Below are 13,350 nucleotides of genomic sequence, written 5' to 3'. Positions count from 1 at the left end.
AAAAGGGTTTTCTAATGATCAATTAGCCTTTTAAAATGATAAACTTGGATTAGTTAACACAACGTGCCATTGGAACACAGGAGTAATGGTTGCTGGTAATGGGCCTCTGTAGATATTCCATAAAACATCAGCCGTTTCCAGCTACAACAGTCATTTACAACATTAACAATATCTACACTGTATTTCTGATCCAATTTGAAGTTATTTTAATGGACAAAACATGTGCTTTCAAAACGAAGGACATTTCTAAGTGAACCCAACCTTTTGAACAGTAGTGTACGTCTTGTAGAAAATTAGTAAAGATCTGTAGCAAAGGATGAGATAAACAATCTCTCTTTCTCTCTCTAGGCTAAGTAAGGAGCTCCAGCAGAAGGATAAGATAATCGAGTCGCTCCACACCAAACTCCAGCAGCGTCCTGACACCCCCTCCAGCAGCCATGCCCTCTCAGAGACCACCGACCAATCAGACAGAACCTCCTTTGTGTCAGACGAGTGCCGGACCAATGAGGACCTGGAGCTGTGCTCAGATGTGGATGCTGGCAGCGAATACGCTCAAGAAGTGAAGGGACAGGGGGCGGGACATGGCCCAGGAAGCACAGGTATAGTAGCCGTTTAAAACATGTGCTATTCATAAACACATACCTTACACCTGTCTCTCCCTCCATCCCTTTTCCAACCTCCTCTCACCCTTTTCTCCACTCTTTTTTCAGACCTCCACCCCTCCCTCCCTCCATCATCTCTTAAGTCCTCCAGCAGCTGTCCCAACATGCTATACTCCACTCCCGTGGAGTCAGCCAGTCAGACTGGTCCTGTGTCCTGCTCCCTACCCACCTCCCAGTCCCTCCCCAGGCTTTACCCTAGACATGACCTCTGGGGTCAACGTATGACCTTTGACCCCGCGACCAGGACCTTCCCTATGGAAGCGGTGCAACAGCAGCTGGATACCCTGCACAGACAGATGACTATGAATGAGAGTGAGCAGAGTTAGGGTCAGCATGCAAGGGTGTGGTGTTGTTAATTTATGAGGGACAACCTTGGTGGATTGGAGGAGTAACAGAATGGAATAGAATCGGTGATCTGTAGCATGTATTGTTTTGACACTGACAGGGACAACATTGGCTAGATAGAGGAGTGGATGAAGGTAGGGCTAATATAGCATGCCTGCAGTGTATCAGGATGGGACAGTATATATTGTAATGACTTGGTGTGGATGTGACAATGTTGGGGTTGAGAGATCCTAGACTAGAGACAATGTTGGGGTTGAGAGATCCTAGACTAGAGACAATGTTGTGGATGAGAGATCCTAGACTAGAGACAATGTTGGGGTTGAGAGATCCTAGACTAGAGACAATGTTGGGGATGAGAGATCCTAGACTAGAGACAATGTTGGGGTTGAGAGATCCTAGACTAGAGACAATGTTGGGGTTGAGAGATCTTAGACTAGTATCAATGTTGGGGTTGAGAGATCCTAGACTAGAGACAATGTTGGGGTTGAGAGATCCTAGACTAGAGACAATGTTGGGGTTGAGAGATCTTAGACTAGTATCAATGTTGGGGTTGAGAGATCCTAGACTAGAGACAATGTTGGGGTTGAGAGATCCTAGACTAGAGACAATGTTGAGGTTGAGAGATCCTAGACTAGAGACAATGTTGGGGTTGAGAGATCTTAGACTAGAGACAATGTTGGGGATGAGAGATCCTAGACTAGAGACAATGTTGGGGTTGAGAGATCCTAGACTAGAGACAATGTTGGGGTTGAGAGATCTTAGACTAGTATCAATGTTGGGGTTGAGAGATCCTAGACTAGAGACAATGTTGGGGTTGAGAGATCCTAGACTAGAGACAATGTTGAGGTTGAGAGATCCTAGACTAGAGACAATGTTGGGGTTGAGAGATCCTAGACTAGAGACAATGTTGGGGTTGAGAGATCCTAGACTAGAGACAATGTTGGGGTTGAGAGATCCTAGACTAGTATCAATGTTGGGGTTGAGAGATCCTAGACTAGTATCAATGTTGGGGTTGAGAGATCCTAGAGTAGAGACAATGTTGGGGTTGAGAGATCCTAGACTAGTATCAATGTTGAGGTTGAGAGATCCTAGACTAGTATCAATGTTGGGGTTGAGAGATCCTAGACTAGAGACAATGTTGGGGATGAGAGATCCTAGACTAGAGACAATGTTGGGGATGAGAGATCCTAGACTAGAGACAATGTTGGGGTTGAGAGATCCTAGACTAGTATCAATGTTGGGGTTGAGAGATCCTAGACTAGAGACAATGTTGGGGTTGAGAGATCCTAGACTAGAGACAATGTTGGGGTTGAGAGATCCTAGACTAGTATCAATGTTGGGGTTGAGAGATCCTAGACTAGTATCAATGTTGGGGTTGAGAGATCCTAGACTAGAGACAATGTTGGGGTGAGAGATCCTAGACTAGAGACAATGTTGGGGTTGAGAGATCCTAGACTAGTATCAATGTTGAGGTTGAGAGATCCTAGACTAGTATCAATGTTGGGGTTGAGAGATCCTAGACTAGAGACAATGTTGGGGATGAGAGATCCTAGACTAGAGACAATGTTGGGGATGAGAGATCCTAGACTAGAGACAATGTTGGGGTTGAGAGATCCTAGACTAGTATCAATGTTGGGGTTGAGAGATCCTAGACTAGAGACAATGTTGGGGTTGAGAGATCCTAGACTAGAGACAATGTTGGGGTTGAGAGATCCTAGACTAGAGACAATGTTGGGGTTGAGAGATCCTAGACTAGAGACAATGTTGGGGATGAGAGATCCTAGACTAGTATCAATGTTGGGGTTGAGAGATCCTAGACTAGTATCAATGTTGGGGTTGAGAGATCCTAGACTAGAGACAATGTTGGGGTGAGAGATCCTAGACTAGAGACAATGTTGGGGTTGAGAGATCCTAGACTAGTATCAATGTTGGGGTTGAGAGATCCTAGACTAGTATCAATGTTGGGGTTGAGAGATCCTAAACTAGAGACAATGTTGGGGTTGAGAGATCCTAGACTAGTATCAATGTTGGGGTTGAGAGATCCTAGACTAGTATCAATGTTGGGGTTGAGAGATCCTAGACTAGAGACAATGTTGGGGTTGAGAGATCCTAGACTAGAGACAATGTTGGGGTTGAGAGATCCTAGACTAGTACCAATGTTGGGGTTGAGAGATCCTAGACTAGTATCAATGTTGAGGTTGAGAGATCCTAGACTAGTATCAATGTTGGGGTTGAGAGATCCTAGACTAGTATCAATGTTGGGGTTGAGAGATCCTAGACTAGAGACAATGTTGGGGTTGAGAGATCCTAGACTAGAGACAATGTTGGGGTTGAGAGATCCTAGACTAGAGACAATGTTGGGGTTGAGAGATCCTAGACTAGAGACAATGTTGGGGTTGAGAGATCCTAGACTAGTATCAATGTTGGGGTTGAGAGATCCTAGACTAGAGACAATGTTGGGGTTGAGAGATCCTAGACTAGAGACAATGTTGGGGTTGAGAGATCCTAGACTAGAGACAATGTTGGGGTTGAGAGATCCTAGACTAGAGACAATGTTGGGGTTGAGAGATCCTAGACTAGAGACAATGTTGGGGTTGAGAGATCCTAGACTAGTATCAATGTTGGGGTTCAGAGATCCTAGACTAGTATCAATGTTGGGGTTCAGAGATCCTAGACTAGTATCAATGTTGAGGTTGAGAGATCCTAGACTAGTATCAATGTTGGGGTTGAGAGATCCTAGACTAGAGACAATGTTGGGGTTGAGAGATCCTAGACTAGTATCAATGTTGGGGTTGAGAAATCCTAGACTAGAGACTCCAACCAGGAATCATTACTCAACTTGTGTTCGATGATACAACACCTGCATTTGGTCCAGATAGTTTAATGATACAGCACCTGCTTCTGGTCCAGATAATTTAATGATACAGCACCTGCATTTGGTCCAGATAGTTTAATGATACAGCACCTGCTTCTGGTCCAGATAGTTTAATGATACAACACCTGCATTTGGTCCAGATAGTTTAATGATACAGCACCTGCATTTGGTCCAGATAGTTTAATGATACAGCACCTGCTTCTGGTCCAGATATGCTGTAATATCCTCTAACAAGAATGCTTTCTCTTTTACATCACCTGAGTGTGGCTCCTTAATACAAACTACTTCTCTGTTCTGTTACAGGCTTTGTGGTTCCTCACGCCAAGGCCCGGTCGACCGCCCCACCAACCTCCCATCACCAGCCTGACCATTCCCCTTACAGGCAGATTACCCACCATGCCTTTTACCCACACCAGCTAGGCGGCCGACCCGCAGGCCCCGCCCTGAAGGCAGACGCAGATCTGGTGGAGAGTGGTGCATTGTGGGATATGGAGAACATGGTTCAGCCAATCAGGGTTGGGTCATCAGGATACTATTCAGGAAACAGCTTTACTGGTAAGACCCAGAGCCTTCTATTACAATAAAGGGCTCTCGTAAGTCCCTCCACCTTTTTTCATCACTAGCATGGTTTGCACTATCTGGACTCAATACCAACATCAATAATTTTTCAACTATTTTACAGCATGTCATTTCATATATAACCTGCAAATACACAGCGGTGCTAACATAAACTTGAATAATGTTCTGTCCCGTGTTCCCCAAGGTGTGGACGTGATCAAGGAGCACCTGAGGGAGGTGCAGTGTCTGCGTCAGCACCTGGAGGAGTCCATCAGGACCAATGAGAGGCTCAGACAGCAGCTGGAGGAACGCCTTTCCACCACCGGCCGTGACGGCGCAGCGCCCACCAACATCTACATCCGGAGCCTGGACTCTGTCTGCCAGCTGTCCAATGAGATCAGAGTCCTGAAAGAGGAGAACCTGGCTCTCCAGGCACGCCTGCAGGCCAGCTCAGGTACTGTACCTCACCAGTCCACCCTGCTGTCAACATTGAACCAAATTATTCATATTTTGTCTATAGAGGGCTTGCAGTTGCGTCACAAATCACCTAGCAACCCCACCTTGCGCCATGTTGGAAGACCACAGTCAGTATGTGGGATGCCTCCAATCGACCACATGGCTGGCTGCATTCTGCTACCACCGGAAACTTCGGGAAGATTGCCCATTATTTATTTTCTCTAAGCACCCAGAAAACGAGGGCGTGGGAGAACCTATTCAAGTAAGTAAATATATTTTGAAAATGATCAATTATTAGCTAGTGTGCAGGCTAACTCAAATGAGCTGCTAACGTAATGTTTGCTACCATAGTTAGCTTACTTTACATACTGTATAGCTAGCTAAGGGAATTACATATCACCAGCTTGCTAACTTCATATTAGATAGTTAGCAAGCTATCTTCATGTATTTATTATTGTAACTAAATCCATTTGTAGCCACAGTAGGTAGGTAGCTAGCTAACAACGATGGAAGAGGGAGTAAGGATTAGCTAGCAGTTCCAGCTGTCAGAGAAGGGAGAGTAGGCTACTCTAGATAGCCCAGGTACCTTTGTGGGAGGACATTATGAAAATATTCTCCAGTTCCAGTCCCTAGTGAGGAAAAACTGAGGACAGAGAGAGATAGCAACACAATATTCAGGGCTGTCTAATTTTAGTGTAATGCAACCTGTTTCTTTGTGATGTTTTCTGTCCTCAGATTGCCATGAAACACTGTCTACAGATGAAAAGGTCCCAATGAATGTCCCAAGAGAACAAGGGTACATCCTTGTATACCATGGATTATATGTGTACCTATGTTGTGAACAGAAATACAGTTTAAAAGTCACACACAATGTACAAACCTATTACAGCTGGAGCAGGCCAACCCTGCTGGGTGTGCATGCTTCTGTTCCAGCCCAGCACTAACACCTGATTGAATGTATCAAACCTAATTAGTTAATTATCAGGTGTGCTATTGCTGGGCAGGAACGTAAGTCTGCTCCTCCAGCAGATCAGTGATCAGTGGAAGGAGGTTTTGTTCGACTGAAATTATGCTTTAGTAGTAATAGCCTACTTATTACTAAAATGTCTAACCTTTACATATCAGTTAGTTTACTTGTACACTTTGAAATTATGTGAAATAGTGTTGAAATAGTTAAGTGATAAACTTGATGTAATTGTTAACTATTATTCAAAATGAACTATGTTGATTAATCACAGATCACAATCCTGCAATAAAGAGGGGAATCTGTCTCTAATTTGTCTTAGTTTCTCTGTTGTATTCTCAAATGAACATGACCTTTTTGTTCAGTCATAAGCGTTCCAATTAGTTTTATTTGATTGTCACTATTTTTTCAGGGAAAAAAGGCCACATTTTTCCTGTGTAAAGGAAAGAAACATCTTTGATATATCCTATAATCCTATGCCACTACGCGATTATTAATAGCCTAAATTATCACTATCCAATCTACTCATCACATTAGGAATAGCAGGCTTACATTAGTCTGCAAATGCGATGATGGATTGCATGCATCTCAAATCAAATCAAACTTTATTTGTCACATACAACAGGTGTAGACCTTACAGTGAAATGCTGAATACAACAGGTGTAGACCTTACAGTGAAATGCTGAATACAACAGGTGTAGACCTTACAGTGAAATGCTGAATACAACAGGTGTAGACCTTACAGTGAAATGCTGAATACAACAGGTGTAGACCTTACAGTGAAATGCTGAATACAACAGGTGTAGACCTCTCAGTGAAATGCTGAATACAACAGGTGTAGACCTCTCAGTGAAATGCTGGATACAACAGGTGTAGACCTCTCAGTGAAATGCTGAATACAACAGGTGTAGACCTCTCAGTGAAATGCTGACGTACAAGCCCTTAACCAACAGTGCAGCTCAAGAAGAGTGAAGAAAATATTTACCATATAAACTAAAGTAAAAAACAATAAAAAGTAACACAAAATAACAATATACAGGGGGTACCGGTACCGAGTCAGTGTGCGGGGGCACAGGTTAGTTGAGGTATTTTGTACATGTAGGTGGGGGTGAAGTGACTATGCATAGATAAACAGTGAGTAGCAGCAGTGTACAAAACAAATGGAGGGAGGGGGGGTCAATGTAAATAGTCCGGTGGCCATTTGATTAATTGTTCAGCAGTCTTATGGCTTGGGGGTAGAAGCTGTTAAGGAGCCTTTTGGTCCTAGACTTGGCGCCCCAGTACATCAGCCCCGTCGATGTTAATGGGGGCCTGTTCAGCCCGCCTTTTCCTGTAGTCCACGATCAGCTCCTTTGTCTTGCTCACATTGAGACAGAGGTTGTTGTCCTGGCACCACACTGCCAGTTCTCTGACCTCCCTATATGCTGTCTCATCGTTGTCGGTGTACCACTGTTGTGTTGTCAGCCAACTTAATGATGGTGTTGGAGTCGTGTTTGGCCATGCAGTCGTGGGTGAACAGGGAGTACATGAGGGGACTAAGTACACACCCCTGAGGGGCCACAGTGTTAAGGATCAGTGTGGCAGATGTGTTGTTGCCTACCCTTACCACCTGGGAGCAGCCCGTCAGGAAGTCCAGGATCCAGTTGCAGAGGGAGGTGTTTAGTCCCAGAGTCCTTAGCTTAGTGATGAGCTTCGTGGTCACTATGCTGTTGAACGCTGAGCTGTAGTCAATGAACAGCATTCTCACATAGGTGTCCCTTTTGTCCAGGTGGGAAAGGGCAGTGTGGAGTGTGATTTAGATTGCGTCATCTGTGGATCAGTTGGGGGCGAATTGGAGTGGGTTTAGGGTATCCGGGAGGATGCTGTTGATGTGAGCCATGACCAGCCTTTCAAAGCACTTCATGGCTACCGATGTGAGTGCTATGGAGCAGTAATAATTTAGGCAGGTTACCTTCGCTTCCTTGGGCACAGGGACTATGGTGGTCTGCTTGAAACATGTAGGTATTACAGACTCGGTCAGGGAGCGGTTGAAAATGTCAGTGAATACACTTGCCAGTTGGTCCGCGCATGCTTTGAGTACACGTCCTGGTAATATGTCTGGCTCCGTGGCTTTGTGAATGTTGACCTATTTAAAGGTCTTCCTCACATCGGCTACTGGGAGTGTTATTACAGTCATCCAGAACAGCTGGTGCTTTGGTGAATTCTTCAGTGTTGCTTGCCTCGAAGCGAGCATAAAAGGCATTTAGCTCGTCTGGTAGGCTCGCGTCACTGGGCAGCTCGCATCTGGGTTACCCTTTGTAGTCCGTAATAGTTTTCAAGCCCTGCCACATCCGACGAGCATCAGAGCCGGTGTAGTAGAATTCAATCTTAATCCTGTATTGAAGCTTTGCTTGTTTGATGGTTCACCTGAGGGCATAGCGGGATTTCTTATAAGTGTCCGGATTAGTGTCCCGCTCCTTGAAAGCGGCAGCTCTAGCCTTTAGCTTGATGCGGGTGTTGCCTGTACTCCATGGCTTCTGGTTGGGATATGTACAGCCAGTCACTGTGGGGACAACGTCGTCAATGCAGTTATTGATGAAGCCAATGACTGAGGTGGTATACTCCTCAATGCCATTGGATGAATCCCGGAACATATTCCAGTATGTGGTAGCAAAACAGTCTTGTAGCATAGCATCCGCGTCATCTGACCACTTCCGTATTGAGCGAGTCACTGGTCCTTCCTGCTTTAGTTTTTGCTTGTAAGCAGGAATCAGGAGGATATAACTATGGTCAGATTTGCCAAATGGAGGGCGGGGGAGAGCTTAGTATGCATCTCTGTGTGTGGAGAAAAGGTGGACTATAGTTTTTTTTCCTCTGGTTGACATGTAACATGCTGGTAAAAATGGGGTAAAACTGATTTAAGTTTGCCTGCATTAAAGTCCCCCGGCCACTAGGAGCGTCGCTTCTGGATGAGAATTTTCTTGTTTGCTTATGGCCTTATACAGCTGGTTGAGTGCGGTCTTAGTGCCAGCATCAGTCTGTGGTGGTAAATAGACGGCTACGAATAATATAGATGAGAACTCTCTTGGTAGATAGTGTGGTCTACAGCTTATCATAAGGTAGTCTACCTCAGGCGAGCAATACCTCGAGACTTCTTTAATATTAGACATCGTGCACCAGCTGTTATTGACAAATAGACACACACCCCCAACCATCATCTTCTGTTATAAAGGTGCATTTTTATGGTGAAAGAATTGCTTCACCAAAACATGAAACTCATGTGACACATGCTAATAGCTAGACTACAAGCTATTGCGCTAGCTAGCTAATTTTGGCTAACTTAGTGCAGTTGTTATCACCTGGTTAGCATAGCAGAGAAACTAAACTCAAAATCAATCAGACATGATTTACCAGTGATTAAATTATCGTAGCAAACCGTGTATTGACAGCTGTCTGGGTTCAGGTCTTGACGTGCAAAAAAATGATTTGCTTTTCTTACAGTTCTTTAGTCTTATCTCATTGGTGTCACCAATGATGTTTCATGATTGCGGGGAATCTGTATTTTTTTCCCGTTGTCTTTCCTAACCTTGTTAGAGCAGCCAAATACTGCACAGAAAATGAATAGGGTGATGAATCAACTGTTATCATGCAGTTTGGGGTAGCCACTCGGCTGCTGTTGTCAGAAGAATTAAAGCGGTGGTCTTCCAATATGGCCGCCGGGAGGCGGTCTAAGTCAACTGCAAGCCCTCTGTAAGACATGGACTATTCTAAAACATTTGATGTTGTTAAAAAGGATCTGATGTAGTGTCTTGCTCTGCCTTCCCGTCATGTGTGGTTCCCCCTCAGACACGTGTAAGGAGGCGGAGCAGCTGCGTGAGGTGGCGGTGACGGGGCGTGCCCGTCTGAAGCAGGCGGAGCTGGAGGCGGAACAGTGGAAGGAGGAGCTACGCCGGCTGCAGACACACAGCCAGGAGCAGGGACAGCAGATACACACACTCAGACAGGAGAGGCAGAACAGCCATGACAAGAACAATAGGTGTGTGTGTGTGTGTGTGTGTGTGTGTGTGTGTGTGTGTGTGTGTGTGTGTGTGTGTGTGTGTGTGTGTGTGTGTGTGTGTGTGTGTGTGTGTGTGTGTGTGTGTGTGTGTGTGTGTGTGTGTGCGTGCGTGCGTGTGCGGTTGACGGTATGAACGTGCGCGTACGTGTGCGGCTGACGGTATGTACGTGTGCGGCTGACGGTATGTGTGTGTGTGGCTGACGGTATGTGTGGCTGACGGTATGTGTGTGTGTGGCTGACGGTATGTGTGTGTGTGGCTGGCGGTATGTGTGTGTGTAGCTGACGGTATGTGTGGCTGACGGTATGTGGGTGTGTGGCTGACGGCATGTGTGTGTGTGGCTGACGGTATGTGGGTGTGTGGCTGACGGTATGTGTGTGTGTGGCTGACGGTATGTGTGTGTGTGGCTGACGGTATGTGTGGCTGACGGTATGTGGGTGTGTGGCTGACGGCATGTGTGTGTGTGGCTGATGGTATGTGTGTGTGTGGCTGACGGTATGTGTGTGTGTGTGGCTGACGGTATGTGTGTGTGTGGCTGGCGGTATGTGTGTGTGTAGCTGACGGTATGTGCGTGTGTGTGGCTGACAGTATGTGCGTGCGTGGCTGACGGGTGAGGCTGACGATATGTGTATGTGGCTGATGGTGTGTGTGTATTTACCCGTGAACCTCTCTCTACTCTCCAGGCTGCAGCATGAGGTGTCCCTGCTGCAGCAGCAGTTGTGTGAGAGCAGGGAGCTGCTCCACTCTCTGCAGAGTGAGCTGCAGGTCTACCACAGAGTGTGTTCCAACACCAAGGGCAACCCAGGTCCGCCTTCCCACTTTATCTACAGGCTATTGGTTGCATAGAGAGCACTGTAATTCAGGAGTTTACCAGTGGAGAATTAAAACGTATATACTGTATATCCTAACTTGAGATACGTGCATATAACTGGGACTTTCACATATATAATTCAAAATTACGCTCAGAAGTCGTTTAGGTCATTTATATTGATACTTGCTGTGGGCCAATGACATTCACTCTGTTATGTTGACTAACACTATTATTGGGATTGACAGAGTTTCTGTGTGAGGGCCAGTACGGTAGGGTCCCTGCCCTGCCCCTGCCCGGTGAGCTGGGGGAGCTGCTAGGGGAGGTGAGGAGCCTCAGAGCCCAGCTCCAGAGCAGTGTCCAGGAGAACAGTGTCCTGAAACAGCTGGAGCTCCACAAACATCTGGAGCAGAAGCTGGGTGGGGGCGTCCACGGAGGGCTGGGGAGCATTGGGGGGATGGAGCCCCCTCGTACCCCGTCTCTCAGTGCCCTTACAGACAGCCCCCAGAGGGACAGCCTCTACAGACGGCAGCTACTACATGGTAAGGAGGTTGTTGTGTGGTGTGATGATGTGGTTTGAGGTTACAGTATGGAAATACATTTTGATATCAGCTTGATAGGCACCAACACTCAATGCCAGCCTACGCTTGATATTGGTCCACTCTTCAACACAATGACTGGGACAGAAGAGTCCAGAAAGTTTGTCTCATGTAAATCCCATTGAACTAACTGATTGATGTGTTTAATGAACCATTAACAACAGACTAATGAGTGAAATGTGTGATGTGAAGCATTATCATTCATTAAATGTAGTTGAATGCTCAGGGTTGTGTGTGTGTGTGGTGACCAAGCATCCCTGTCTGTCTCTGTGTGTGTTCTGCAGACCCGGCGCCGTCTCCCCCGGTCAGAGACATTGGGTTGTTTAACTGTGGATCTCCATACCACGTCCCCTACACAGATCTGGTGGAGACCCCGCTCACTGCCAACGGTGTGACTCTAGCTCTAACTGCACTGCTTCCTGTTCCATCGTTGTATGATGTGTGACAAATGGAGAAATGAGAGTTATACATATCTGATTCACACATCTGAAGGAGTTTATACAAGTCTACACAAATAGTCCAGGAAGGATGTTATTAAGGAAGTTAATCACTCTTATAAAATACAAATAACTAACTAATAACATCCCCAATTATCTCTTCATAAAATGATGACATCCGTTAGATCTGGACCCCCACTCAGAGCTGCAGGGGGACGCCCCGGACGGCTCGTTCTCTAACCGGAACGGACGCCACACCATCGGGCACGTGGACGATTACAGCGCCCTGCAGCAGCAGGTCCTGGAGGGCAGGAGTCTGGTCCAGAGAATGGAAACAGCTCTTCAGGCCTGCCTCAGCCAATCAATGCTGGTAGACAGCCAGGACCAGGTAAGGGGGTAGTGATGGGGTGGGGGGGTGTGGGGCACAGGGAAACTAGTTCTATTATCTATTTGTGCCAACATCTGAGTAAGTCATGACCTAATCCTGAAACTCATAGCCAAATCTTGTGTATACGCTGGCCACCTTCTCGATGTGAACAGTCTGCCGCTACAGCTACTTTCAGGGAATATTATGAGCCTGTCTCTGTCTAGGTCCTCCTGGACTATGGCTGTGTGAGGACTCTGTTGTCTAACACCAAGACCCTGAGACAGATCCTGGAGGAGGCTGTGTCCCTGTTGAAGATGTTCTGGAGGGCTGCCCTGCCCAGCACCGACCGCTCCACCCACAACCTTAAGAAGGTACCGAATACATGATTTACTACCAATATATTATTTTGTTGATTTGTTGTAATTGATGGTTTGTGACATCATGTGTCAATCGTGTGGTGGCTTTGAGGCTGTTGATGATGCAGGTTCTAAGCTAGTCAGACATATGAGCTGGTGTTTGGTTTATTGATGTTTTGAAGTATTGAGTTGATTGATCAGTCTATTGATTGATTGCTGTGACCCCTGCAGGAGCAATGTATGCAGGAGGAGATTCTGTCTCTGAGAGGGCGTATCTCGGAGCAGGAGGAGGTTCTCCAGGGAACCGTCCAGAGACTGAGGAGCACCAGCCGCACCAAGGAGAGCATGGAGCACTTCATCGTCAACCAGCGTGAGTGTGTGTGTGTGTGTGTGTGTGTGTGTGTGTGTGTGTGTGTGTGTGTGTGTGTGTGTGTGTGTGTGTGTGTGTGTGTGTGTGTGTGTGTGTGTGTGTGTGTGTGTGTGTGTGTGTGTGTGGTGTAACATTGGTGTTACAGCAAAGGGTCCTAGTTAGATTATTTTTGTTGCCTTTTATATTGCAGTATCAAGGACTCGCGATGTGCTGAAAAAAGCAAGGACTAACTTGGAGGTAAGAGATGATCATTTTCCTTGACATATCTTGTATACACATCAAATGGTGTTAATGTGTATTGTTCATTGTCCGTGTCAGTACTGTAGTCTCTCTCTACTGTCACTGTTTTGCACCCACCCTGTCTGTTCCACCTGTTCCTTCATCCTCCGTGTCTCTTCCCTCCTTCCTCTCCTTCCTCTCGTCCTCCTCCTCTTTTCCCCTGAGTACCTCCAGAAGAACGAGCGGAGGATTTCTTCCCTAAGCTCCTCCTCTTCCTCTCCTTATGCTGGTAAAGGGTTT

At 46.2% G+C, this 13,350-nt stretch overlaps 1 protein-coding gene across 1 annotated transcript in view; it reads left to right on the top strand.

Moving 5' to 3' along the window:
- Nucleotides 1-13,350, top strand: part of LOC120055341 (myomegalin-like) — a 109,796-nt gene that overhangs the window by 92,297 nt on the left and 4,149 nt on the right. The window contains exons 34-45 of the mRNA XM_039003213.1: nucleotides 349-599; nucleotides 711-974; nucleotides 4,186-4,437; nucleotides 4,646-4,894; nucleotides 9,686-9,875; nucleotides 10,578-10,699; nucleotides 10,951-11,244; nucleotides 11,586-11,690; nucleotides 11,924-12,126; nucleotides 12,330-12,476; nucleotides 12,693-12,831; nucleotides 13,022-13,068. Of these exons, the coding sequence (XP_038859141.1) occupies nucleotides 349-599; nucleotides 711-974; nucleotides 4,186-4,437; nucleotides 4,646-4,894; nucleotides 9,686-9,875; nucleotides 10,578-10,699; nucleotides 10,951-11,244; nucleotides 11,586-11,690; nucleotides 11,924-12,126; nucleotides 12,330-12,476; nucleotides 12,693-12,831; nucleotides 13,022-13,068 (2,263 nt within the window). The remainder of the gene's footprint in view (nucleotides 1-348; nucleotides 600-710; nucleotides 975-4,185; nucleotides 4,438-4,645; nucleotides 4,895-9,685; nucleotides 9,876-10,577; nucleotides 10,700-10,950; nucleotides 11,245-11,585; nucleotides 11,691-11,923; nucleotides 12,127-12,329; nucleotides 12,477-12,692; nucleotides 12,832-13,021; nucleotides 13,069-13,350) is intronic.

The sequence above is a fragment of the Salvelinus namaycush genome, chromosome 11 (genome assembly GCF_016432855.1).
Source record: "Salvelinus namaycush isolate Seneca chromosome 11, SaNama_1.0, whole genome shotgun sequence".
Lineage (NCBI taxonomy): Eukaryota > Metazoa > Chordata > Actinopteri > Salmoniformes > Salmonidae > Salvelinus > Salvelinus namaycush.
The sequence above is the reverse complement of the archived record's forward strand: the minus strand, read 5'-3'. Positions and strand labels throughout refer to the sequence as shown.